Here is a 27,641-nt window from a genome sequence, read left to right on the forward strand (position 1 = left end):
AATAAAAACAGTAACCCTCTTTCTCTCAACAGGTATTGTTCCGGCTTTTGTTGAAACTAGTAACTTTGTATCAGCACCTATTGTATTATTGCTCCTGTATGACATATCGCTTATTGCTCCCTGAACTCTCTGTAAGTCGCTTTGGATAAAAGCGTCTGCTAAATGACTAAATGTAAACGTAGGTTGGAGCCAATTGTTCTCAATAATGATTGTATTAATTTAAAAATATTCAATAAAACCTTCTGTAAAAATAGGCAATACATAAGAAAATGATTTTTCTATTTTATTGTTCAACTATCAAATTCTAGTAGGCATAACTCAGTCGGCTGTCATTGCATATATGCACGCGCGCACACGTTTTCAAAACAGCCATTCAATAGTTTACCACTATGAAAGCATTAATATACACAACTATTTGAGGTGAAACAACTCAAGACTCCAAATATATCTGATTAGGATTTATTTTATAGCTTCAAACCTGATATGTTTGAAGTAAAACCACATAATGAAGGGTTGCATCGGTCATGGGTTTGAGGCAAAATGACCAACCGATGCAAGCAGAACAATGACTGATTTAGATCAAAATTAGACTTGATTCTTATGCACGAATGTTTCCCCATAGGCACACAGCTTCTGCAGGTTAGTTCCATCATGAAAAGAAAGTACTACCATGAAATTGCAACCAGGCTATAATCAAAGACAGAATCTGAAAGGTGTGCACTTCTGCAAAATCAAGGGTTTTTTTGTCTACAAAACTGGGATACATTTACACACCCATCACTGGAAGCTAATGTTTATTTTAAGGGACCTGAAGAGTTAAATGTGGCTACAAGGTACGCATACTGATAAAGTTCTATCAGTACTCAACCGGCTAGACTAGTTTTATTTTTAGTTTAACAAAGTGGCAGATTTTGTCTCGAGTTAAAACGAATCAGAATCGCATCCTAGCCAATTAACCAAAACAACGAAACAAAGATTGTTTTTAATAATTTTATTTGAGGACCATGCAATAGCCTTAAACGGCCCTTGACATTTTACAGGTATGGATCCTTCGTGGTTAACTCCACATAGTACAAAATAATTAAGTTACTGAAAAAACACAACTAAAGGGGAAAATGAAAAAATCCTGCACAGCAGACTCTGGGACTCTATTGTGGTGCGTGTACATTTTGAACCCTGCTTGGTAAAAATAAAGTTACACAAGTGATAAACATAACGATTAAAGATTAAGAGAAATGTAACTGCGTTTACTGTGGGAATGCAGGAGGGGGCATGGGAAAGGGCATAGACTGTGGCATCTGTTGGGGGTTAAAGGGGGGGAACTGTGGGGGGTGGCTCATGCCATTCTGAACGCCCCCTTGGTTGGCACCAAACTGCTGGTTCTGATAACCTTGGTTTCCATAGCCGCCAGGCTGACCGCCACCACCGAAGTTTGACTGTCCATTACTGCCGTAACCCCCGTTAAAATTTCCACCGCTGTTATAACTGCTAGACCCGTTTTGAGGCTTACTGTTAAACGTTTTCTTCTGTCCATAAGAGTCATTGTTGCGGCCGTCTTGGCTATAGCTGTTGAAATCCCGTCTGCCGCCAGTGTGGCGATCACGACGGTCATCTCTAAACCCTCCACCTCGACCTCCCCTTGAACGACCTGCAAAAGAAAAATGGAAATGAAAACCCTGCTAGCCCGACGCAAGGAGTGGAACAAACAGAAGAGACCCAGAGAGGGTGTGAAATGAGAAAACTGCCTGCAGATTAAACCACAGTTCTTGTATCTCACCAATTGGATTTACCTCCTCTGTCTTCGGCCATCTGGATGAGTTTGGGGTTAATGGCTTGATTGGCCTCACGGAGGACAGAGACGAGGTCCTGTGCCTGTTTCATGTTGTTTGGTGTAAAGAATGTGTAGGCGGTCCCAGTTTTCTGGCTGCGAGCCGTACGGCCAATGCGGTGAATGTAGTCCTCAGAATTGTTGGGGTAGTCATAGTTAATGACAAATTTGACATCCTCAACATCTGTTTAAAACAAACGGATGCGCCATGGCAGGAACAGAGGCGTGCGGAAAGGCACGCCGCCACAGCGGCCAGGAAAGACACATGTTAGCAAGGGAAGCAATGAATTGTGGGACATCTACTTACCACGCTGAGGAAAGGATTGTTAATATCAGGGTCATTAGAAAGGCAGGAGGTCCAAATGACAAAAAAAACTGTCCCGTTTAAAGTCTATTCTCGCTACAAATGTGTACGGAACTCCTCAACTTTCCTCAAGACAAACTGCTGCATCTTGCCAAGACTCAACTTGCTCTCAAAAACGAGGCAGATTAAGGGCTTAAATTTGATTCTACAGTAGAGGCAAGCTTTCCAACCAACCGGTGCTCACTTGAAAAAAATGATTCTCTTTGGCAGGACTCGACATGACTGAAGCCAGCGAGGAGGGAACGCATCAACCAGCCGGGTAATCGCATTCGGTGCGGAGGCATGAAGATTAAAGCAACTGCTCTCGTTGTGGAAAAATGGTAAAATAACAAGCATGCCAAATTTTTGTAAGCACTTCATGTTAAGAATCCTCAGACAACAGTCCTACCAATGACGGCCTTATATAGCATCATAGTAGACGTCAAAAAACTCTGGGCTGGGAAAATGCAAATACAACAGTTCAATCTGTTGTACGAGAGCAGTTGCTAGCTGGACGCAGTGCGACCACCCAGCGGTGCCACACTTCTCCGTTGTATGCCGTCACCCTGTGGGCCACTTGCACTACGCCCAAATCACAGAGCTCCAATCACCCCTGAATGCAATTTGATTGGCTGGCAGACAGGCAGAACTCCACAGAGGAGCTCCTTACCCCCTCCGGTGAACCTGGATGTGTCATGCCAAGGTCCTGCCTCCAAGACTCCACCTTCAGGTGAGAGGGGCTCAGAAAGGCACAGCAGTTAAAGATAGCAGCAATACTTATAATAAATGGTAATAGTAAAAGACAAGTTACCACTTATAAAATATAACTCGAGATAAAAAGGTAAAAACAAACCTAGGCCTCTGGAGGCAACGTCTGTGGCGATGAGGATGGGGGCTTTGCCGAATTTAAACTCTGTAAATAAAAGACCGTTAAATCAGGCAAACGAACCAGATAATGATTTAGGATCCTGGTGGTGAACTCCTACCATTGAGAACCCAGTCCCTTTCCTGCTGGCTCTTGTCTCCATGGATACCCATCGCAGGCCACCTACAAAACAGGTAATGCAAATTAAATCCTCGCTGCAATGAAAACATTGTGTCATCAGACAGGGCGGAGCAGTTTCTTACCCATCCCTGCGCATTCTCCTGGTGAGATCATCACACCTTCTTTTGGTCTCGACAAAAATTATAGTCTTATTCTCCTTTTCACTCATGATTTCCTCCAAAAGGCGCAGCAGCCTGGAAAGATTCATCATAGCTTAATTACACTAAATACGCTGGAAGTCAACCACCAGTGCAAACCAATCTTAAAGACCAGTAAAACTAGACAGGGAATGCATCGAGACAGCTTTACAAGCACTAAATTAAACCAAAAGCATCAGCGAGGAACTTAAACAGCAGTCAATTCAATTTTAGATGCAACTCTTCATTCAAGATCTTAAACTAAACACTCACTTGTCCTCTTTTTCGCCATCGTTGCAAACATCAACAATCTGTAGGATGTTGTGATTGGCGCTGAGCTGCAGGGCACCAACGTTGATCTGCACATACTCTTTAAGAAAGTCTTCGGCCAGCTGCCGCACCTCTTTTGGCCATGTGGCGCTCCACATCAGAGTCTGTCGGTCTGGCTGCAGGGGAACAGGACGATTATAATGGTGAATCACCAGCAACGACATTAAAATGTCAAATCATAAATTATGCTTTTATAGTTTGAGAGACATACTCTAATTTGGTCCACAATTTTTCGAATCTGGGGTTCAAAACCCATGTCCAGCATCCTGTCAGCCTCATCTAGAACAAGATAGGTGCATCTGCGCAGATTTGTCTTTCCAACCTCCAGGAAATCGATGAGGCGACCAGGAGTGGCAATGCAGATTTCAACACCTATGGAAAGTAGAAAAACGTTAGCACATGCACATGAGAAAGATCATTGTGATTTTTACGTGTTTAAAGCTATAGCGCTTCATACACACCCCTCTCCAGATCCCGGATTTGTGGTCCCTTGGGAGCTCCTCCGTAGATGCAGGTGGATTTGAGCCGAGAAGCTTTGCCGTAGTCTGCCGCCACCTGCTGGACCTGCTGTGCCAGTTCACGAGTGGGAGCCAACACCAAACACTACAGAGAGACATCATTATCACTCCACTCTAAAGATACTAATTTGCAGTTACTGTATTGCTCAAACAAAAGTGTCAACTTACAATCGGGCCATCTCCGTGTTCCAGGAATGGTTGGTGGTTTATGTGCACAATAGCAGGGAGCAAGTACTGCAAAATCAAATCTCATTAAACCCAATTCTGCATCAAGCATAAAAAAAAGAGGAAAAATTCAAATGCATCATACCGAGAGGGTTTTCCCAGATCCAGTCTGTGCAATGCCAACCATGTCTTTACCACTTAGTGCTACTGGCCATCCCTGACCTTGGATGGGGGTTGGTTCAGTCCAGTTCTGTTTGTGGATCACATCCATCACGTAGTCTGTTTTAAATAAATAAAACAAACCAGTTAAGTTGCATAAAGTTAATATTCACCATTTAGGAGCCCAATGTCTCAACTTACTTGGGAAACTTGCTTCATGGAACTTCATAATGGGTTTGGGGACCTCTCTTCCCTTCACTGTAATTTCTTTGCTTCTTCTATAATTGTCAACTTCTTGCTAAAATACAAAACAACACTACATTTAAAAACGATTTCGAATACAGGACAAAAAAAAAACCACGTGTTAAAAGTGCTTACAGGTGTCCGCCGAGAAACTTCATGGTGCTCTTGGTAAAAGTTCTTCTCAAATTTGGGAAGCTCATCCAGGTTCCAGTGTTTCTTCCTCAGCCGGTCACCTGGATTCCCAAACTTCTTTCCTTGAGGGGGTCCATTTCTGCTACCTCCAAAACGCGGGGGACCACTGTTGTATCTGGAAGCACAAAAAAAAAAAAATGTTTAAAACAGACATTCTTCGCAGCACCATTACGCAGCTTGACATTGTAACGAAAATTGATCATTCGCTACATGCATATTTACCGATGGTAGACAAATAGCAATAACGCCGTGGAACTACTAAATGCGTTCAGAAATATTCCGTTTCTCGTTAAATATATAAAAAGACAAGGTTAGCCAAGGAAAACGTATGAATAATAGATGACGACCGCTCAGGTTTCAGATCAGCATCGTGCCATTTCTCTCTGCGCCACGTTTTAAAGGCGCTGCCATTTTATTGCTCTCAGGCAGAAGACAAAGAGGGAAAAACCGGCCGGCATTTTACAACACCAGAGCCGCATGGCAAAATACAACGTTCTCCGACAATAAACAAGAAAGACATTTCAACAAAACCAAAAATACACCACGCGCGTTACCGTCTTAATGTGCATCCTACCAAATTAAACGCTAAAGACGTTCTTTTGAGCCGCCATTTTAGTAGCCGAAAACGAGAGTACCGACTTATCTCTCGATTTACCAACAAAACACTAAAAGACCTTCGTCCATCTCAAAACAATTTGACCCTATAATGACAAAATGTTCGTTATATCAAACAAAACGCCGACTTCTCTCGGTAAACCTTACAAAAATCACCTCGTATTAAGCCCGAGGACGCACATAGATTTTACTCGACGATAACTCAAAATACTTACCCTCTGTCGCGGCCACCGCGGTCTCTGTCTGAATATCCGGGCATATTTTAAGCAGAAAGTATAAAATTAAAATATAATAGTTGGCCGTTATTGAGTAACGCTGCGATGTCGTGTTTGTAAGCGGCGCACACGTACAAGCTCGCCGGATTTTATAGGAAGAGGAAGGGACTTCCGGGAAGATCACTGACGTCAATCAGATGCAGCGCATCTGCGCATGCGTGCACGTGGGACTTGAGACCAAATGACTGGAAAACCGCTGAAAACAAAACTAATACGACGATACTTTGATACATGTCATGTCGCATGATGTTTAGTGCCTAAAACTGATGTATATGAAAGTAAAGCATGGATGTGGTGAACAGCAGCCTATTTGTGGTGTCTCCTAGCCTACTATAAAATGTATTTTTAAAAAACATTACAATATTTGCGTGAGTGTTTTTTTATGGTTGAAAATCGTCGCGCTGTGTTAAACGTTTGTAAGTACATGTTTAACAAGTATCTAGTCAATTTTACCAGGTAGGCCTACACTTAAATTGTTTTTTAAAACACATTGTTGCCCCAACCACGTTTGTGGTATTCCATGTTGCCCTTAAAGAAAAAGAGAATTTATTTGGACTACTGCCTCCAACTGAAGAACAACTCTACATGAAGTGTCCAGTCTTCAAAAATACCTAGCATGGCTTAAAATCTAAAGCATTTATTTTGAAGGATTTACAAAAGCAACCCCAAAAATGGTAATGATACTCTTGTGGGTATCTGTTGTTGTCAAATACAGGCTGACACCTAGAGTACTTGCTAAAAGGGAGGTATTAACACTTTAGATGCCTTTCAGAATTAACCACAATTTCTTTCTTATTTTAATAGGGGACTCTTCCCCCTTTGTTCCAAAACCGTTCTTTTAACTACCCTCCTTGGAATCACAATAGAGCCGTGAAACCTTGGACACAATGTTTGGGAGAGAATTCTCCAATCTTCAATCAGATCACTGCAACAACAATTTAAAGGGATAGCTCACCTTTAATGTTACCTGCATAGGTCCACAAAACACTTTATTTCATGGAACGCAAAATATATTTTGAGAAATGTCTCTCTGGTTTTGTGTCTCACAGGTTTGTAATGACATGAGGCCGAGTAGAGGATTCAAGAATTTTCATTCATTAAAATAAATGAATTTCAAACATATTATATGCACTTTTCTCCACAATGGTGCAGTAATACAGAAGCAGGCGACTGTTATCCCATCATAAAAGCAAGTTTAATCAGATCTAATGACACACAAAAATAAAACACTCTTACAAAAAATGATAGTGTGTTACATGTAGCAAATTGCACCGGTCAGCTATGAAAGTTAGAAGTGTTGCCAGTAAATAATGCTATAAAGGAAAACCGTCTTAAAATCGAACATGTCAACTGGCCGCCAGTCCACATGGAGGCCTATTGACCTTTACAAGTAAAAAAAAATAAAATATTAAAGGAAAAGACGACAAAGAGATTCTTATGTGTGCACCAGAGTTACATGAAATATATAATCATTCAGTCCATAAAGAGTTTGGTAAATAGATTTCGCCTATTATATACAGCCATTATAGTGTGTGTGTGCAAAATGTATTTTTTCCTTTCAAATCTAATTAAATTAAAGATAAGTGACAGTCAGTGATCCACATATACGGCCAATATTCTATAACTATACAAAGCACCGTCTCAAAATATTTAACTGATCCATCCATAGGCTTCTTTATTTATTTTTCTCCTTTTTTGCCCTCAATATATAAAAAAGTAACAAAAGGTGTATAGCTCATATTCAGCGTATGCAAACTCTTAACAACAGTCCATGGTCATAGAGGATTGCTATAGACAGGCAGCATCTCAGAAACATTCAAGGAGAGAGAGCGGGAGAGAGAGAGAGAGAGAGAGAGAGAGAGAGAGAGAGAGAGAGAGAGAGAGAGAGAGAGAGAGAGAGGCGAAGAGCGAGAGCGGGAGAGAGAGAGAGAGAGAGAGGAGAGAGAGAGAGAGAGAGAGAGAGAGAGAGAGAGAGAGAGATGAGAGAGAGAGAGAGACGAGAGCGAGAGCGGGAGAGAGAGAGAGCGAGAGGGAGGGAGAGAGAGAGAGAGAGAGAGAGGAGAGGGAGAGAGAGGAGAGAGAGAGGGAGAGAGAGAGGGAGGGGAGAGAGAGTGGAGAGAGAGAGAGAGAGGAGAGAGAGGGAGAGAGAGAGAGTGAGAGGAGAGAGAGAGGAGAGAGGGGAGAGAGAGTGGGAGAGAGAGTGGAGAGAGAGAGGAGAGAGAGAGAGAGAGAGAGAGAGAGAGAGAGAGAGAGAGAGAGAGAGAGAGAGAGAGAGAGAGGGAGAGAGAGAGAGAGAGAGGGGAGAGAGAGAGGAGAGCGGAGAAGAAGGAGAGTGGGAGAGAGAGAGAGGAGAGTGGAGAGAGAGAGGGAGAGAGAGATGGGAGACAGAGAGTGGGAGAGAGAAGAGCGAGCGAAGAGAGAGAGAGAGAGAGAGAGAGAGAGGAGGAGGGGACGGGGAGAGAGAGAGAGAGAGAGAGAGAGAGAGAACTGCATTCGTTTATTAATGCAGTTCAGCTGTCCACCTCGCGGTTCATTTGTAACGCTCACTGAAGGCCAGTGACAGTTTTGCATGGTAGAAAAAAGTTGTTACTACATTGGATTAATAATAAATTACAAAAATAACAAGTGATACAAACAACACTCTCCCTTGATTTCCACGATTCCTTGATGTCGTCTTCTATGGCAGGTCTTCTTGAAAACAGGCCAGAAAAAAATGAAAATAAAATGGTAACATCGTAAATGAGACGGTGTGAAATGGAAATTTCACATCTCATTGGCATGCCCATACTTTTGCATCGTACTTTAAATTTTAAAGGGTTTCGTTGACATCTGAGACTTTTCCATTTGTAAAAAAAAGTTGACACCAATAAGACGACATCATAAAATGATTTTCTGCACAATTATTTCTTTTCTTAAAAAAACGGAAAATTGGAATTTGACATTCAAAGCAAGCCAATGTCAACCTTTAGGGACCAAACATCGGATCTGTGTTTTTTTAATGCACTTCTCGGACAGTCTCTGCGATGAAGTCAATATATTATATCTGTTTACTTTTATTCTTTTAACCTCGTCCTCTTACGCCAAATAAAAATCAAGCTAGACTACCCGCCTACATAAGAATTCGCTGATTCATTCACTTTTAAACAAACTCTGTCTTCTAATGTAGGCGAGCCCAAAAGAGTGGGGGGCTTTAAATTGACATGACCCTGATCGTAAAGAAATACATCTTGCAGATTCCTACAGTCGCTTAGCGCACCAGCATGCTGAGTATCAACACCCTGTACAACAAGAACGGTTTTGCAGGTAAAACGAAAAGCTTCAAGTTCGAAACGGCAGAATTTGCGGTCCTTTGTTGACACCGGCGTCTTCCTTGCGTCTGGCGTGAAGACAGTAGTGCTTCTACATCAGCTTATGAGGGAACGCTGTCTGCATCCTCCTCGCCTCTCTTAAAGTCAGTTGGTACAAATGCTACATGAAATACTGTTAATATATTTTGTCTTAATGCTAAAAAAATCAACGTTTGAACAAAAACAGGAAGAGGAGGATCCTTAAAATAAATGTAAAATGTTAAAGAGTTACTAGCAGCTGAAAAGATAAGTCGTTTCTTCTCTTCTTTTCAAAGACTTTTTATAGCAGCATCAGGCGGAGAGTGCTGCGCCGTAATCCACCCTTCCTGAGGCCTTCCTGTTTGGACTTCCTCTTCCGCTTCCGACGGCTGCTTGACAGGTGCGCCCCGCCGGAAGAAAGCTTGCTTTGTGAACATTAGTGAGCGACTTTCATTCCACAGCGAAGCCGCAGGTCTCCTCGATGGCTGTCAACAGCTTGTCATAGAGTTTGTCGTAGCTCTCGTATGGAGGAATGTCAATTCGGTTGAAGCTAAGATGAAAAGAGAGATAAGACAAATAGCGGTTGTGAAATGCTGTCTCTAATGCAATTCAATAGTGCCACCAGCCATTAAAAACCTATGTTGGTGGTGAGGTTCATCTTCGTGCTAAAGTGCTTACCAAGTGTGCGCTTTGGGCAAGTTGTTGGTGCTGGCATCAATCTGGTGGATGGTGAAGAGACGTGGCCCGGCCGCACCTGAAGTGCAGAACACATCAACACATTAAAATCTCCATCCTCAAATCGCAACAAAGTCATATTTAAAATCACGTTTTTGGCTCGAGTCCAGTTTGAAAGCATTACTAGGTTAAACAATTTTGTGTGAATTCGAGCACCTGAAAAGCCATGTTTATACACAAAATGAAAGTTATGCTCAGTGAAAACTGGTGCTACAGGAAGTGACATCACATACCCTGCAGGGCTTTGAATCCTTGCAGTGGCACCCTGGAGGAACCGGTGACGAACTGAAGCAGTCGGGCTCTCCGTTCCTCGTCGTACGACTCCACGGCCTGCCAAAACCACTTCACGCTGTTACTCTCGGGCGTGCAATGCTTCAGTCGCGTGTTTGACTTCCAGTCGTTAATGTCGATCTTACCGAGGCCACACACGATGAGCTGAGAGGAACATTGAGTTAGTAAAGCACACCACACTATCATGCTTTTCAGTTTTTTCCTCTTTTGTATCCCAGAGGAAACAGAAATACTGTAAAAAGGATCCGTTTAAGACAGCACACTGGCAATGACCAGGACACCGAAACCCGTTTTAATAAGTCTAAGCATAACTTATATCTCACTGAGATGCTCGTTCATACCTCCAGCTCTTTCTCATCAAACGCCTTGAGAAGGTGTTGAGGGATGACCTCATTAAATCCTTTCTGCAGGGCCAAAAACTGAGCTTCAATACCCCTCAGGAATCGCCAGTTCACGTACAACCTACACAACAACAGAGAACACACTCAATGACATTTGGAAGCAGCACACACGCATGCACGCGTACACACACCCCTGAATGCAAGTGAAAGCATGAAGCAGTTTGATTTAGATGGCATGCTCACCTGACATATTCCTTTTTGGTGTCCTGGGTAACCGGGATGCTCTTGCCGTTGGGTTTGAGCTCGTGCTGAATGATCTCTCCATAAGCATTGTGTTCTACACAAAACGTGTGATCCAACACCCCAGTGATGTCATTGTCTCTAAATACGCACATATAACAAAAGAAATGATTAAAACAATGCACATTTGAAACATGCAAACTGTTTCAAACAACATTTGTCTAATTATAAAATTATGAATATTTTATTTATATTTTTCCATAATTACACTCATATTTTTTATTATTTTATATAATAAATTATTTTAATATTAGTTTATACCTTATATATAATAATACATTTATAAACTGTATATTTTTAATAACTTTTCAGAATTAAATATACACATATAACAAAAAATATTAAAAACGGCATATTTGAAACATGCAAACTATAATTGTTTTTGTCCAATTAGAATATAATTATGAAATTGTATTCCTATAATTATATTAATTCAATTTTGTAATTTATATATAATAATAATATATGTATATTTTTATAGGAAATTGTATTCCTATAATTATATTCATACAATTTTGTAATTTATATTTAATAATAATATATGTTTTTTTTATTAAATGCATGTAATTAAATACACACATACAACAAAAATAGTTAAAACGCATTAAAGCACGATTTGAAACATGCAAACTATTTCAAAAAACATTTCTCTAATTATTGTATAATTATACAGTATAAAAAAGACAAATAAAAATACATTTATATATATATATATATATATATACCTATAATTATATATTATTTATCATATTGATAATTTATTTATTCATTATAATTTATAACAATATATTATATATATAATTTGAATACATTTTTATAATTACAAAATATTTTATTTTCATAGTTATTATAATTTTATTTATAATTTGTCATTTTTATTTACATGGTTTTATAATTAATATTTTCTTTTTCTATTAATTTGATTTATTTTCATACTGAATGAACGAGTGAATACATTACAAATCTAAATCTAAAATATGAAGAGTTTGGTTCCTAAATGAGATAACTTTGTTTTTAAAAAAAATAAAAAATCATGTGTTTTTATTGTGCATTCCAATTAATATCAATCAAACTGCAGTTGTTTTGTTTTGATTTAAGCCATAATAACTAAAAAAAAAACATTTAAAAACATTTTTGAAACATTTGAAAAACGGAGTTATCTCATTTTGGAACCAAACTCTTCATATACTCTCCTTCATATAAATCTGATCTGAAATCTCTAAAGTCAATATTACGTGTCGACAACCCAGGAGTTGAGTTTGTGAATATTACACAATTTTCTATAACACTAGCCATGACATGTATAGTATTTTACACAAGCAAAGACTATGAGACAGAAATATAAAGCACACTGACAGGATCCACACGAGGCTGTTATGGAGGTCCGGGTCCACTGATTCCATATCATCAAGGGTGATGGGTTTCCCTAGCAACTGCTTGTAAAAGGGCAGAGTGAAGCCTCCATCGATGTAATGACCGTGAAAAACAGCCATTCCCATAATCCGACCCACAAAGTGGAAATACGACAAGTGTTCCTTGGAAAGACAAAGTGATTTTTCGGTAAATTTATGTATAATTTGGCTCACAAGACTAAGCCGGTCAGGGCCAAAACACGGCCATCAGGTCGACTAACCGGATTGACGGCTGAGTCAGGGTTGATCTGTAGTGTGTAGATGTCATCTCTTGAATACTGGAACAGCCCATAGTACGGATTCAACATCTCGTGCGACAGCAAGTACAGCCACTCCCTAAAATACACACATCGTCGCAAATCTTTGCCAATATAGACTTTTGTGAATCAATACAAAGTAATGGAGGGAACCATTTGAATGGGTAACACCAGTTGTTGTGCAATTTTTCAAGTGTAATACTCTATTTTACCACTAGATGGACACACAAGCTTTAAAAGTAGACATGAAATGGCATTTGCAACCCAATTCACAGAAACATTTTCAGTCCATATTTTAAGATGTTGGTGACATGCACGGATGAATCGTTCACGTAAACGATTTTAGAAAGTTATAATGTAATGTGCATGGTGCCGAAGTCATACCTCGCGACTCCTCCGTAGTCAAGACCTTCCTCTCCTCTGAACTTGACCATCAACCTCTTCCACAAGTCCTTCGGCCTCATCTTCATCACCTGGCGGTACGATTCCTGACGACGCAGTTAAAATGGCAAAACGGTCAAAAACAAGTCACCGAAAAGACCAAATCAGTGTGAAAACCATTCAAAAGACCCTGTGTTAAGCTTCTGTGACATGTATGACGTTGTTTCCTTTCCTTTGTTGATGCGTTTCTTACACGCTTTAATTTTAATCACAGCAATGAAAAGATGTTACGGACTAGTCTGCGCTATAGATCCCTTCAGAAAACGTAAGCAATGCTTGTTCAACATGGTCCAGAAGAACTTCCTGTTTCAGTTTTTTAACACTACACAAACGTTTGAACAAAATACAACCAACAGAACATTTATAATCGAATCAAAATGTTAAACAAATATTTTTAAGATTCAAGTTAAAAATAAATTAAAATGAAACGGGAAGTGCTTCTGGACCACCGTTTACGTCTTACAAAGTGGTCGATCTATATATGTGTGTATTTAGGTTGAAGGTTATTTTTGCGAGTACTCCAGCATATCAACAGCCTCACAGATGATACACTACAAGCCACAGAAACATTCCTTTCATGGGGTTAAGAGGCCAGGCTCGTCTGCCGGGAGAGAACGCAGCATGTCGGAATGCGGCATCCAGAAATGTCTATGTGCGTCCAGCTCAACGCCCACAAACACCCCAAAACAGATGACCAAACAGACCCACACATGCCAAAAATTGCTTCAAGCTGAGCGAAGGAAAGTGGGGAGGCGTAAATGTTGTTTTAACAAACTCACACAAACATTTCTTCTTTAAAGGAGGTGATCCCAGCACGCTTCTGCAGTTTATCTTTTGCTTGCAGGAGATATCCAAATAGATTTCCAAATGTTTTTTTTTTGCCATTAATTATAATAATAATAAGTGAGATTTTTTGTATAAAAAAGGGAAAGAGTAGTTTTCAGGTAGTTTGTTCAAAGCGTCTCAGAAATAGTTCTTATGGATTTATGCTGTCTCAGTTTTGTGCCGTTTTCATTTAATCCCAGACTAGAACTCTGTGTGGGCCAAACCGTCTGCTGTGGGACTCTTTGTTCAAAACAACATTTTACTTCATTATTGCTGTTAAATAATTAGGGATGTAACGATTCACCGTGAGCCGGTTGAAAATCGGTTATAATAAGTGACGATTCAAATCGGTTGAGGTGTGAACTGAATCGCAATACATTTTTTGAACAGCAGGGGCCGCTATTTTCACTGCAAATCTAAACGTGGACATGCTGATATTTCTTAAATGCAAAAAAATCCAAGAAAAGCTCAGACAGTATTAGTTTGTTTATATTAAAGAGACTTTAAAATTGCAGTTTAGTTTTGTTATTTGAAATAAAACATTATTTTATTATACAAAGAAACGTGAAGCATTTAAGAAATAATGCAAGGGAAGTTGTTCATTTCTAATTTGTTTCAACTCATTTTGTAAAAATAAATCGTGAATAAATCGCATCGTGAGATCAGAATCGTGACTCGCATCGCATCGTGAGCTGAGTGAATCGTTACATCCCTATAAATAATGTTTGGAAATCTATTGTGATATTTATACTGGCACACATCTTAAAATGATAGTTCACCCAAAAATAAATTCTGTCATCATTTGCTCATCCTCTCGTCATTTTAAACCTGTATGACTTTCTTCCACAGCACACAAAAGAAGATATTTTGAAGAAAGTTGGTAAAGGAACATCGTCGGCACCCATTGGCTTCTATTATATGGACACAAAACCAATACAACTCAGTGGGGGCCAGTTAATGGCAATCTTCAAAATATCTCCTTTTGTGTTCTGCAGAAGAAAGAAAGTCAAACAGGTAAATGATAGAATTTTTATTTTTGAGTGAACTATTCCTTTAAAAACTGTTTTTGGTGAACATCTAGGCCCAATTCTATTTTCTACCCCTTCGCCTACCCCTTGCCTCTTGAAACATAGTGGCAAGGGGAAGGGTTACAAATTTTCCGCTAAGAAATGGGACACCACTACTACACTGGTATACGTCATCATACGTCGTTGCTAGCTCCTAACGTTACGTCAGAGGACATGCGCCGATGCACCGGGTATATGACATAAAAATATATTTTCTAATATCGTGCAATCAGTGCTGTCCGCTAGCAAACTTTAGCGTTTTTTTTGGGTTATTTTAAACTCCTTATGTAGCTGAATCTGTGCTGGTTTGTATTGGCCGCCTCCAGTTTGCCCTATGTTTTGCCTCCAGCTAATGCCGTGACATCGGCGCAAAGGGGGTCTATACTATAAAATGTTAATTAATGCATATAAATAAAACCAAAATGAAAAATGATTGTGCTCATTTAGTGAAAAAAACACACTCTAATTATAAGCTTGTACTGCTTTACGTTTGGAGTTAAACAGCATATTCGCGGTGGTGTTTTCCTGAAAGTAAAAGGACGGTCTCACCTCAAAGATCTCCTCTCGCGAGACCTCGATACGGCAGTGTCCCGCCTGAGGCTGCTGCTGGGACAGCTCCTGTCTCAAGATCTTCAGTTTCTGCACCAGGTCTCGTTTATACTTGGGCACCGTGAGACATTCGGGGTCCTCGTGGAGGTTGCTGGGAGTCACGACAGACTGCGCCTGCTCCTTCAGCTGCCCGGGACGGCTGCGCAGAAAGACAGTTTTTATTTATTGCATATTTATTTCTTTTTTAACCGTCTTTGCTAGACATTATCTCTAGACGTCAACGTCTAGTGAGGAAGAGAATTACCATTAAAACACACTTAGTTTAAGATTAACATATGAATTAAAGAGTATCTCCTTCAGATTGAGCCTGATGTCCAGAAGCCATATGTTGTGTGTGTGTGTGGCCGGCATTCCTGACCGTCTGTGGTCTCAGAGCCTCACCCGATGAGCAAAACTAAGCACATCTACCACATCTTGCACAGGACTGACATGTGCCTGCGTCGCATGTGTGCATGCAATTACTCCATTATTAATCTACACAAATATAAAACAAGGTTTAAAAATCTGTAACATCTGTATCATGGTCCATACTTCACGAGCAGACGCTCATTTATCCGTGTCACACGGACGCTTAGACTCATTCTAACTTTACACGCGACTCGCATTCCTTAAATATTCCCTGCCTCCCTTTATTTTCTCTCGACACGCAAAAACTCACTTCATTTCGCCCGCATTTAGCACACTCCGCTGAATCTGGTTTGATGCAAACTTGGTTTTTTTGTGTGTGTGTGATTTTTTGTTGCGATTTATTTATTTTTTTACTTTAGAAATGCAGTCCCCTGTGTGTTTTGATCAACAAGCAACCGAGAAGGTTATTATAGTTTACTAAAACTACAATATTTCTGTTCATTTAAATTTAATAAAATACAGACCTAAATATTATTTGAAAAAGTCTGTATAAAGTCCTTTGTCCTGATGAACACAGAGAAAAATATTTAGAAGAATGCTTGTAACCAAACAGTTCTTGGCCACCATTGACTACCATAGTAGGTTGAACCTATTACCTTAGTTCTGTTGAACACAAAAGAAGATATTTTGAAGAATGTAGGAAAGCAAACAGTTCTGAGGCACTTTTGACGTCCATCGTAATTTTTCCTACTATGGTAGTCAATGGTGGCCAAGAACTGTTTGGTTACAAGCATTCTTCTAAATATTTTTCTGTTTTCATCAAACCAAGGAAATGAAAACGGATTAGAAACAACTCGAGGGGGAGTAAATGAAAAAAAAAAAAAAGAGAAATGTTGCCAGTAAAATAAGTTTATAAACAGAAATAAGCAAGTGAAATTAAATAAAAATTCATATAGAACAACTAATTTTTTAAAATTATATAGCAATATAAAAAAACGATAAATTCTTAAAATGAATTCTTATAAAAAGCACATTGCAACTAAAATTAACATGAAAAGTTAAAATATGAAAATAAAGTCTAATTCATAATTCATAATATTTATAACAAAACACCCATAATAAAACTGAAAACAAACTATAACTTTGCACGTACACTTAGATCTCTCAACGTTCGTGAAAGACCCTTGAAATCCTTGATCCGGAACAACAGGGAGGATCCACCGAAAGACAACAGTAACTCATGCATTCACACACGCACAACCGTACAAACACACACACACATACATACATACATGCATACATGCCAACCACACACACGCATCTGTTCCCATCACGCACTTAAAACCGTTAACCGGTTATGAGATCATAAAACCAAAAGAAAACACGGACCGGAGAGAATTTTTGCAGGATGACAGCGGGGTGGGGAACCAGAGGTGAGGTGTTTCGCAGTGATAAAAGGCAGATGTCCTGATCCACATCTATCCCAATGCCTTTACGCAGACTAGAGAGTCAGGCACATTTAAATCAACTCTGACAGTCAGTTTGTTTGAGGGATGACTAAGACATCTTACTAAAAATGATCTGCCCTGACTGATGTCTATCTAATTCAACTCATCTATACGGTTTCTTCTGTTTTTGGGCTAAATTAAAAATAAACCAAAATCAGTTATTGAACAAGTACATAAAATGTATTGTAAAAACGCTCTCCGTACCTTAAAAACGATTTACATATTAAGCTGTTGGGTACGATTTCACAGAAAATGCCAGTTCAACATCATCTGACTTGACAACATGCAATTTCACATTCCAAACAGAGATGGCGACATAGAGAGAAAAGTGACGAATTGCATGTATAAAAAGCGCTGTGTAAATAAATACGAAATAAATTGTGCGCAACACAAGCGAATCCTGTCTGAACTCAATTTTAATGCCCGTCTTCTACTATTGTAAAACAAAACATCCAAGCTGACATATGCTTCATGTCGCATGCAAACTTTCACTTCGCTTGTTTTTCTCAAAATATCCCAAGCAGGTGTAACGATTCATTTACAAAATACTATACGAGATCCCATCCACGCATGTCGTACCCTTCTGACCTTTCTTGTTACTCCAAGAAACGCACGACGGCGCAAGACGGAATGCGGGACATGTGCTTTGATCTGTTTGGGAAACTCGATCTCTTCCCATTATTGCATTCCAACTGCTCACACCGGGAAGAAAACTAGACGAAACCCAATGATTTTCCGATGCATTTGCAGATCACGACTTACCTGCTCTGAGCTTCGACGGCACTGCGGGAACCGTTCGGACTGGGGCTGTTGAAACGAACACGAGACAAAACAATGAGATTTAAGACGACCCAACAGCTTGCTTTAACAGGTTATGGGTTAAATACACAGAAGACGACTTACTTGAGCACTAGGTGCAGGTTGGCAGAGAGACGGGGGTCTGTGAACTGAGTGGTCCGGTTGTTGTGGTCCACAAAGTAGACGCGTCCGGTGGCCGTGTTTCTGATCTCCCAGCCTGGAGGCAACGGACCCAACTCCTCACAGTTCACATTACTTAGATCCCTGAATGCGAAGAGACAGCCAAAGAGAAATGATTCTCTCTTCTTTAACTCACAATGAACAGTTATCGTAGGGCAAGTCGTCATAGTTGGGTAAACGTCTATAGTGGTGAATGGGAGACTAGTACCACGAATATATTTTTTGCATTGACGTTTGCTCAGATAGCAAACTAAAAACTCAACGATAGTGCTTTCACTACTTTCAACAAAATGAAACGATAATGGCAGCCCCGCGGTGTATATAGATAGAAATAGCCCATTCTAACGTATTAAAAACATAACGCTTCATTATGTAAGGTCTTTATACACCTCTGAAGACACTTATGCATATTATATTGCATTTCTGTTAATAGATCCTCCAAATAATTACACACTGGACCTTTCAGAACATATTATAATAACAAATGAATGGGACTACAAAACCAGGAACAAAGCAAGAAAAATAATAAACAAAGAGAGAGAAAAATACAAGACAGAACAAACAAACTTCAGATTCGATGCTTTCAGGCTCCTGCCAAACAACATCAAACTAACAGAGCAAAGAATGTGCAGAGCTGCACAAACTGTTTAATGTCAACGCTGAAAAAACAAGACAAATAACCAACAGCCCGCCCTCATTTCTGCAATCACGCTCAGCTCGAAAAATCTACTCTTGTGTAGTGGCTTCAAGTAACCAGTTACAAATGGAAACTTGCACTTCAAGACAAGTGCTTTTATTCTGTTTGGCTTCCACTAACTGTGAAATCCCACTGAACTACAAATCATCCTCTACACGCATGTTAAAAAAAACACATAGCAAATAATAATAAAAAAGAAAGCAGTGTGACTTGTTCATTTGAAAAAAAAAAAGTCTACCTTGACCGCCTCTCTCTACTAGAGATGTTTTTAACACACACACACAAACACATAAATATATATTATATATATACTGTATATGAGGTGAAAGAAGATACCTGGGCACTCTGGGGTCATGCCACGTGCTGACACCCGTCTGCGTGTGCAGGAAATAGACTTGGCCCTGCTGCGTGGTCCGTTGCTCTGTGGAAACACCAGGGGGCGTCACTGGTCATTAACAGAATAATTGAAGAAATGACAAGAGTATTAAATACAATCGCAGTCTGCGTTTACTTTCACATGTAAACTTTCGTTCTTTTACTTTCAGTCAGATTTACGCACGCTTGCCGATTCCTGACTGGAAATCGGGAGCACGTTTCTAAACAAGACTATAAATCACCAAAACAAAGCGAATATGTGGACACATGCACTGGCGTGATTTGTGCATTTTATTATTTTAATGTGATATCACATCATCCGCAAAGATCACATTTATCTCAAAGTGAAGTATTTTATTCTACTCAAGTACGTTTACTTTGTTAGAGGGTTTTTACTTCGCAAAAATGTGACTTCACTACACTAAAAAGCATATCATACTTCTTGTTCCGCTATATTTCATTAATACATTTTCTTTCCTATTTTACCTTTGATACGTAAGTACATTAAAAACGTAATTTTTGAGTAAAAATACTTGAGTACAAGCACAAAATCACTATATTTTTAGTTCTCATGAAGACTGAAGGAAAAAACATGTTTTTATGAAATGTAGGGGATTAAAAAGTATGATATTATGCTTGTACTGCAGAGAAGTAGTAAAGAAAAAAAATCTAAATGTAAGAGAATAGTCCACACCACAACTATAATGATAACAATTCAGAGGAACATTGAACAAAAAAGGCCCATCAAAATCCATTTGAATTAAACGGTCTTGTGCATTTAAATGATAAAAAGATACTTTTACTGTCTTGGTGTGGTTGCCAATAAAGTGATCGTTAGGGTTATCTTTTGTGGTTTGAATGCACAAATTACAGTCACTCAAATAATCTGTCAGTTCTTGAGTCAATTACAAGAAAACTGTCTACTGTGTTGTTAAACTTAAGACTGTAATTTGGCGGTTACGTAACAATGATCTAGTTTAATGATGCTTTAAAGAATTTTATAAGCTAAAAATGTGTCACAAACCAACTATGCAATCTGAAAAAGGAGCTTAAAATCAAAACCCTTGAAAAGAAAACTATTAGTAAACTCAATTCCACACGTGTATCTCATGTCTACATTTCCACTGTGATGTGCTGCCTCAACAGAAAAAGCACACACAGCTCTATTTAACCTGTGTCTATAACCTCTGACCTCTCTCTCTCTCTATCACACAGCCAGACAGACTGAGGGATTTCCAGGTCACTCGTCTGACCCTGCAGCTGGTGGTGACGGCACGTCAGCGATATTTCTGACCTCTCTTCATTACTACAGAGCTCAAGAGACTTTTTAATTACATCTGTTGCTCACAAATTTCTATTTTCCAGAACAGTGTGTGTGTGTGTGTGCGAAACGTCAGTGTAATTTTGCCTTGGCAAGCTGGCTCATATTTGTGGATTAGGTGTGCGTGGGTACGAACCGTATCCCTCAGGGAGGTCGGGCGGTGTGTGCAGGTGAGTTCTGCTCATGTAGTTTCTGTGTCTCTGCGACCGAACTCTTCTCTCTTGCACCCGCGGGTCATCCGTAGGTACAACCGCCGCCCCGTTGGGTGTCATGATGGGCGTGTTCTCATCAACCAGACAGCTGAGCGGCCGGCCGGGGCTGGAATACTCTGACGCAGGCCTGCGTGTGTGAAAGACAGCGTGCGTCTCATTGGTTTTCAGTTTTCACGACAGTAGACATCAGTAGGTTTAGATTCATATCCCTTTAATGTGCTTGAGCAAACGCTCCACGCAAAGTTGCTCATCCCCTGAGAGAAACCCATTGTTCTTGTTTTGTTTTTAATAAAGCATTACGCAATGATGTCATGCAATCTCTGCAGACGGACGCCGGCGGCAAAGCTTCCAGCATTACATCTTTACACAATTTAACATCTCAGACAAGGCTGTGAAATGTCTGGCCAATTCCAGCTGCCTCGCTCAACTATAAACGCAGTTATTGCGAAGCGGAAATATCTAAAAGCTGAATACTATCTGCATCATCTGTCCTCGGTGTCAACATTTCTTTGCTTCTACTCAGTTTTAATAACGGGAAGCAATATCAGGAGTTACATTTCAAGAGCTTTATGGTCTCAGTGGCCGTGCCGTGGCACACGCAATATGCCCGGTGTCGGCTTGAGTGGCACAAAGTTCATAATCGCTGAACTACGCAGCCCTTGAAACATGAGCGAGGAATCACGCTTCACCATACGGCACCGATGAACACGTGGGCTGTGGAGGAATTTTGATGAGACGCTGCTGAGCTCTGAAGTGCACATTATATACGACACATGGAAATATTACAAAGAAACGTGAGCCCACCTGGTCGGTCTCTCCCATTGGGTACTGCGTGTGATATGATTCAGATACTGGATCCGGCCAGATGCCGTTCTCCTCTCCTCCCAGCTGCCGACGAAACACAAAGAGACATTCATGCAGACGAACAAACAGACCGACAGACATGCATGCACGGACCAACTCAAGGGTCCTAAAGTGTGGTTGTCAGTACCGAGTGCATGCTACAAGTCAAGCATTGCTTTAGATTTCAGCATGGCACTGCAAAAAAACTTAATCTGTATGAGATGTATTGTATTCTACATAAATTCAAAATCATTCTGTGAAAACATAACCTTGATGTCTTTAATATTGACTGAGTAAGGCCTTGTAAAATATTAGCTGACAAAATGTTAGTTTATGATGCTCATTATCTCAGAGTTAAATAACTTCAGTCTGGTTTTCCTAGACAAGGTCGCATATCTGAACATCCTTAAAACAACATCAATTTATAAAAAGTTATTAAGTCCCAGATCACAGACAAGGATTAGCTTAAGCCGCGACTATGCCTTAGTTAAATTAGAATAGTCACTTTTATTAAGATGCTAAAAACATTACTGGGGCCAGTTCCATAAACATAGCCGCCAAGTTAAGACTGTGTCTTAACAACTAGTCTCAAGTTAGGTCGAATAAGTCTTATAGTTTAGATTTTAATTAGACCAATCTACCTTTTTATGTGACTGAATTAAAGAAGTTATGACCAGTTCTGAAGAAAGAAATTGGATGACTAACTTGTAAAACTAGTCAAAGCAGTTTATGCAACCGGCCACTGGTGGGCTTGTGAGACAAAACAAGGGCACTGACATATTTTAAGATATTATTTTGAGTTAAGACAGCTAAAACTTACTTACTCGCCCAAAAATGAAAATTCTGTCATCGTTTACTCACCCTCTTGTCATATCTATCCTGGATGACTTTCTTTCTTCCGTAGAACACAAAAGAAGATATTTAAACAAATGTCGTTGGCTGAACAGCGATTCACTTGCATTGGTTTTGTGTCCATACAATGGAAGTCAATGGGTGCCACCGCTGTTCGGTTATCAACATTCTTCAAAATCTCTTCTTTTGTGTTCGGCAGAAGAAAGAAAGTCATACAGGTTCGAAATGAAACTGAAAATGATAGATATATGTAACTTGTATTATAACTATTTTTAATGCAAGCTATATATCGTTGCTGTCCTTCCGAAACCTTGTATTTCCATAATTTGTATTTTTTTGCCATATACCATTTTTATTAGTCACCCTTTATGTTTGTCACAAATATCTAACCAATAAGAAGTATTTAAAAGTGCTTGGCAACTCTGACAACACAGTATGCAATCAGTACACTGTTTTTTTCCCATTTCATTACACATATACGGGTTTTGGAAAAACAGCGACAATATATCAGATGTTTGCATAAGGAATATAAAGATTTATTTCACCCACCCATCTGGCAAGTCATTGTCAAACAGACGACTACAGTCTACGACTGGCCCACCGCTGCCTATCCTGTCTCTGGACTGAAGACTCACTGTGGACAAAAAAGCAAGACGTCAGATGTAGGTTTGAACACCAAAATGTACGGCAAGCTACTTAGTTGTAATAAAATAGCACCAAGTAAACCAGTTTGTTAACATATTTTCGGGTTGTTGTGAATGGCGCTGGGGTGCTTAAAACCCGTCACAAAAACACACGTAGGGTGTCCTGTCCTTGTTATTCTCCATTTTTTTAATTCTACGTAAACAGAAAAATAATAGCACACATTTCTTTAACAAACAGGAACAATTTCTGCGTAGATGGGATGTTAAACGCATATCTTAATATGCAAGATATGAAAAATGTAACACGACATGGGATGTGCGATGACTCACCACACCTCACTACAGATCTCACAACCTCATACCGATGAAGCTTCTTAAAAGCTCTCGTATACAAAAACGAAACTTGCTGAGCACGAACAAGCGTGCGTTTTCTCCATGGTTTTGAGGACGTTAAAATTAAACGTGTGGGTTTAATCATCCTTAATGAAAAGCTTTGAGGCTCCAGTGATGATGTGACTCGCAGCACAGAGGACTGAAGAGTAGGACGGAGCGACCGAACGGGAGAGCTCACGGATTCCTCACGAGCAGCGCCCGAAATTTATGCCACACCTGCTAATGGGGGGTGATCTGGGAAAAACTGTATTTTGCACACAGCACTGCTGTATAAGAGAAGAGCTAGTCTCAATCTTGTGGTGAATCGTGAGAATATGTGCTGCATCATGTCTCGTCTTAATAAAAAAAACTTTCATGAATGAAATGGCATTTTCCACGGAAGTAACGGTTCCTAAAAGACTGGCAATATCAGATGTTTTCGATCTTTCTTATTCCCCGCATGTAATGGTTTCACCGAACCCAAAACTGGTGACTCACCAACTATCTGTCCCCTCACGGTGTCGCTGTCATTGGGCCCCAGCTTGTTCATATCCAAACGCTGATCTGTGAATGAGCAACAGAGGAGAAGAAAGAAAGCGAGAGGAAATTTGGCATCATTTCATGTGCGAAACCACCGACCCTAGGTGACGTTTGCGTCATAACTTTTGACTTCCCCGCTCTGCGAGCCATCATAAAATACAACCTGCATCCCTCCACATTCACGTCTGAGGTCACATACACTGCACTCTTGTGTCTATGTGTGTGTGTTTGTGTGTGTGTGAGCGCACAGAGGCAGCTTTATTCCTCCCAGACTGTAGATGTGCCGATAGGACTGAGGCTCTTCCAGAAACACGCTGAGGCTCTCGGTCATTGCCGGAAAGAGAGAGACAGGAATAACAAGTACCCTGCAGACATTAGAGGCCACTATCTGTTCTCACACACACACAAACACACAAACCAGGATGCTAGACTAAACAGAACTGAGAGAGCGTTCAACCGCCCAAAGTCAAACCCACAATGATGATGTCACACATGCACAGATATAGATATTTTGGCCAATATCGGTTACCACACATACATACATATCATAAAATTACGATTAAGCGTAATTTTTGTAATATCAGGACTTTATGTAAACACCATTGGTAACCACAATCAGTATTTACCATTTATAGGTATGCGTTTAGGTAAAAAAAATTTTTGTTTAATTCCGTTTATTTCTCCCAAATGTCAAATAAAAGTATTGTTTTTATAAATTTGCATTTATTTGCAGAAAATGACAACACGAGAAACAGGTGAAAATAACAGAAAAGATGCTCTGCATTTTTTCAGACCTCAAACACAAGTTTATATTCACGTGTAAGCAATACGACTGTAATATTTCTACACGTGTTTAGGAAAAAAGGTTCAAAAGTATTTTTGATGCGATAACCTCGAGCTTCATCACAGTTTTCATGTGTCTTGTCATGCTGTCAGTCTTTCACGTTGCTGTCGGATGACTTGATGTCACTCCTGAGGTTTGGTTTTGTTGAAAATCACAGAAATGATCTAGAATTTCTTTTTTCAGCGGTTGTATACATACTAAAGACAGCCTAATTGTCAGTGTCAAAATGAGAGCGAGCGAGAGAGAGACATAGTGAAGGATGGCAGAGAGACGGGAGGGGTGCAACAGGAAATGGTGAACCGAATCACTTCCAGCTGTAGGAGCGACTGCTGGTTTCCTGTGCTGATCCAGGACAGCGGTCAGGGAAAACCTGCGTTTAAAATCATCTAAAACACAAGAGTGGGGCTGGAACGCAGCCACAGAGAGCGCGACGGGTCCCTGGCACCCTAAACACACTCGCTAGCGAAAACCATCGGCTCATGTGTAGCCTCCGACACTGCCGTTGCTATAAAGGAAGTTTTAAAGTTCTTGGTTGTTGCCTGTGAGCTATGGACCGTCACTGAGCACAGATCATTCAGAGACAGACAATGATCTCCAGCCACACCTTGCAGTCAGATATTATTCATTTCAAACATGGCAGTTGTGTGTTTTATAAAAGTCGCCCACTCGACACAAAACCGTTCAAGCACACGGACAACCTTTCAAAGATAATTATATACAAAAGGACGGAGCTCTGTATGTTCTAAGCTCATCATGACAACAGTTTCTAAGCCAATCACACACACACACACTTACAGCCTGTGTCTTTCAGTCTGTTAATGGAGTTGGAGAGGAGTCGCACGCAGCCGAGAAATCCCGCCCCCTGCTTCTTATGGATCTTCTTATGATTCCACACGCTGATGGTGATGGAGTCTGACTTCCCAATATACCTACAGAAAGAATAATAAACTAAATAAAAAACTATACATAAAAAATTAGCTGCTTATTCAATATATACAAATATGATTGGCCAATGAGTGCCATGTAAAAAACAGTCCTTATTAAAAAATAGAAATTAATTATACATAAATACAAACATTTTACTTTTCTTAGTATTTCTGTTTAGTTGATCAGCACAAGTATCTAAATATCAAAATACATTTACTTCATTAAATTAAATGAGTTTTTGCTTAAAACAAGAAAAATGTATGCTAATAGGATAATACAACATTTATAAGAAGTTTTTACCTTATTCACATTTGGCACATATTTTTTGTTGTTTTAAGCATTAATTCCCTTCATTTATTTGATCATTTTGATTGAAATTGAAAAGTGATTTTGCACATAAATCTTTTTTGATTTTAAAACGTTTCAATATTTGTACTGGAAATGAAGACAAAACCACTAGAAAATAGTTTTTTTTTTTGTGAAAATTATTTTTCTTAGCCGGGTATTAGCAGGTATTTTTCTTGTTTTAAACAAAAATGCTAATTCTGTTTATTTTATTTCTTGTTTTAAAGCTGGATCACCTTAATAATAAAAAGAAAAATTGAAAAGGGTTCAAAGACATCGAAGACCACATTCAGATCTACGTTAATGCGAACTGGGTTCTTACTCATTTACCCGTTTCACACAGAAAGGTTTGCGTTTGCTTTTTTCAAGACTAAAACACCCAGTTCTTTATAAAACTAATCAAGATGCAAAAGGCTTCAAACCGCTGCACCGTCCTCTCGTCCTCTCAGCATCATATGCATTTCATCATCTTCTCCCCAAAACGCTCAGCTGGTTTGACTGAATATTTTGGCATGGCGTTAGACAAAACAAATGATTCTCTTAAAACCGAGGAACAGAAATGCCTCCAAAACTGGAAAACAAAAAGTGCAGCCTGACAAAAAACGTGCAACCTAAAGGATGAGACGCCTGTGAACCTGCCAATGGGAAAGAATTCCTGGGCAAAGTATCTTGTTTGGACTGAAAAAGAAATTGGAGGGTCAGAGGAGAAAGAGAGGAGAACAATAAAAGGACCGAAAAGACAAAACTTCAATAAATCACAAGATGTCCTGACTAGAGGAGGTCCAACCAAACCCAAACAATCTAAAGTTCTCCTCTCCGAGCGTTTAGCAAACGTCCAGAGAGCAACACTGAGCTACTCATGGCCTTTCACAACACACGAGAGAGTCTTCACGCCAAGTTATTTATTAACAGGACCAGACACGATCGTGTAGAAAAACAGCAACAAGAAGTAACCCAACCTGACCAGAGAGAGAAAGAGAACAAGAGCCAATAAATAATAAACCCAAAATCCTCTTCTGTCACCAGTCAACAATAGATAATGATGGTGTAGTCCATTTTAAGCTTTTGTGAGGACTTCTCATAGCACAAATGAATAACTAAACCCAAAAACACATTAAAAGACACCAATCTGGTCACAATGTTTATAAAGAGTCCTATAATATTTCAACGATTTAAAATCATCTCGCAGGATTCGGTTTCCATTCAACTTGATTTCGAACTACACCTTTAATAAGCAGTAATTAAAGATATAAATACAAAAAAAGCATACTTACATTTTCAGTACAAATCTCTAAACTACATTGAGAACCAAATTATTTTGAAGACTTTTTTTCAGGGATGTTTATATAGTGAAAAGAGACAAACCGAGTATGACAATTAC

At 39.6% G+C, this 27,641-nt stretch overlaps 2 protein-coding genes across 3 annotated transcripts in view; both read right to left on the minus strand.

Annotated features, from left to right (window-relative positions):
• Positions 1-976: 976 nt before the first annotated feature.
• Positions 977-5,955, minus strand: ddx5 (DEAD (Asp-Glu-Ala-Asp) box helicase 5). 2 transcript variants are annotated; one of them, XM_057346238.1, is made up of 13 exons: positions 5,791-5,955; positions 4,904-5,075; positions 4,727-4,823; positions 4,512-4,645; positions 4,370-4,435; positions 4,145-4,286; positions 3,895-4,055; positions 3,627-3,799; positions 3,300-3,410; positions 3,158-3,219; positions 3,025-3,084; positions 1,791-2,012; positions 977-1,648 (listed from the first exon to the last, which is right to left on the minus strand). In XM_057346238.1, exons 1-13 carry the CDS (start codon positions 5,832-5,834, stop codon positions 1,248-1,250), a joined length of 1,845 nt encoding a protein of 614 aa, XP_057202221.1. In that variant the 5' UTR covers positions 5,835-5,955; the 3' UTR covers positions 977-1,247. The 2 variants fall into 2 exon arrangements, with proteins under 2 accessions (XP_057202221.1, XP_057202222.1); XM_057346239.1 differs by having other exon boundaries at positions 1,506-1,648; positions 1,778-2,012.
• Positions 5,956-8,297: 2,342 nt separating this feature from the next.
• Positions 8,298-27,641, minus strand: part of smurf2 (SMAD specific E3 ubiquitin protein ligase 2) — a 43,685-nt gene continuing 24,341 nt past the window's right edge. The window contains exons 4-20 of the mRNA XM_057346198.1: positions 25,784-25,917; positions 24,103-24,168; positions 23,138-23,222; positions 21,698-21,781; positions 20,818-21,020; positions 19,322-19,406; positions 18,214-18,372; positions 18,073-18,117; positions 15,395-15,593; positions 12,897-13,000; positions 12,477-12,591; positions 12,200-12,378; positions 10,787-10,924; positions 10,544-10,664; positions 10,145-10,346; positions 9,855-9,930; positions 8,298-9,726 (exon numbers count right to left, since the gene is read on the minus strand). Of these exons, the coding sequence (XP_057202181.1) occupies positions 9,627-9,726; positions 9,855-9,930; positions 10,145-10,346; positions 10,544-10,664; positions 10,787-10,924; positions 12,200-12,378; positions 12,477-12,591; positions 12,897-13,000; positions 15,395-15,593; positions 18,073-18,117; positions 18,214-18,372; positions 19,322-19,406; positions 20,818-21,020; positions 21,698-21,781; positions 23,138-23,222; positions 24,103-24,168; positions 25,784-25,917 (2,095 nt within the window). The 3' untranslated portion in view covers positions 8,298-9,626. The remainder of the gene's footprint in view (positions 9,727-9,854; positions 9,931-10,144; positions 10,347-10,543; positions 10,665-10,786; positions 10,925-12,199; positions 12,379-12,476; positions 12,592-12,896; positions 13,001-15,394; positions 15,594-18,072; positions 18,118-18,213; positions 18,373-19,321; positions 19,407-20,817; positions 21,021-21,697; positions 21,782-23,137; positions 23,223-24,102; positions 24,169-25,783; positions 25,918-27,641) is intronic.

This window comes from Triplophysa rosa, linkage group LG11 (genome assembly GCF_024868665.1).
Source record: "Triplophysa rosa linkage group LG11, Trosa_1v2, whole genome shotgun sequence".
Lineage (NCBI taxonomy): Eukaryota > Metazoa > Chordata > Actinopteri > Cypriniformes > Nemacheilidae > Triplophysa > Triplophysa rosa.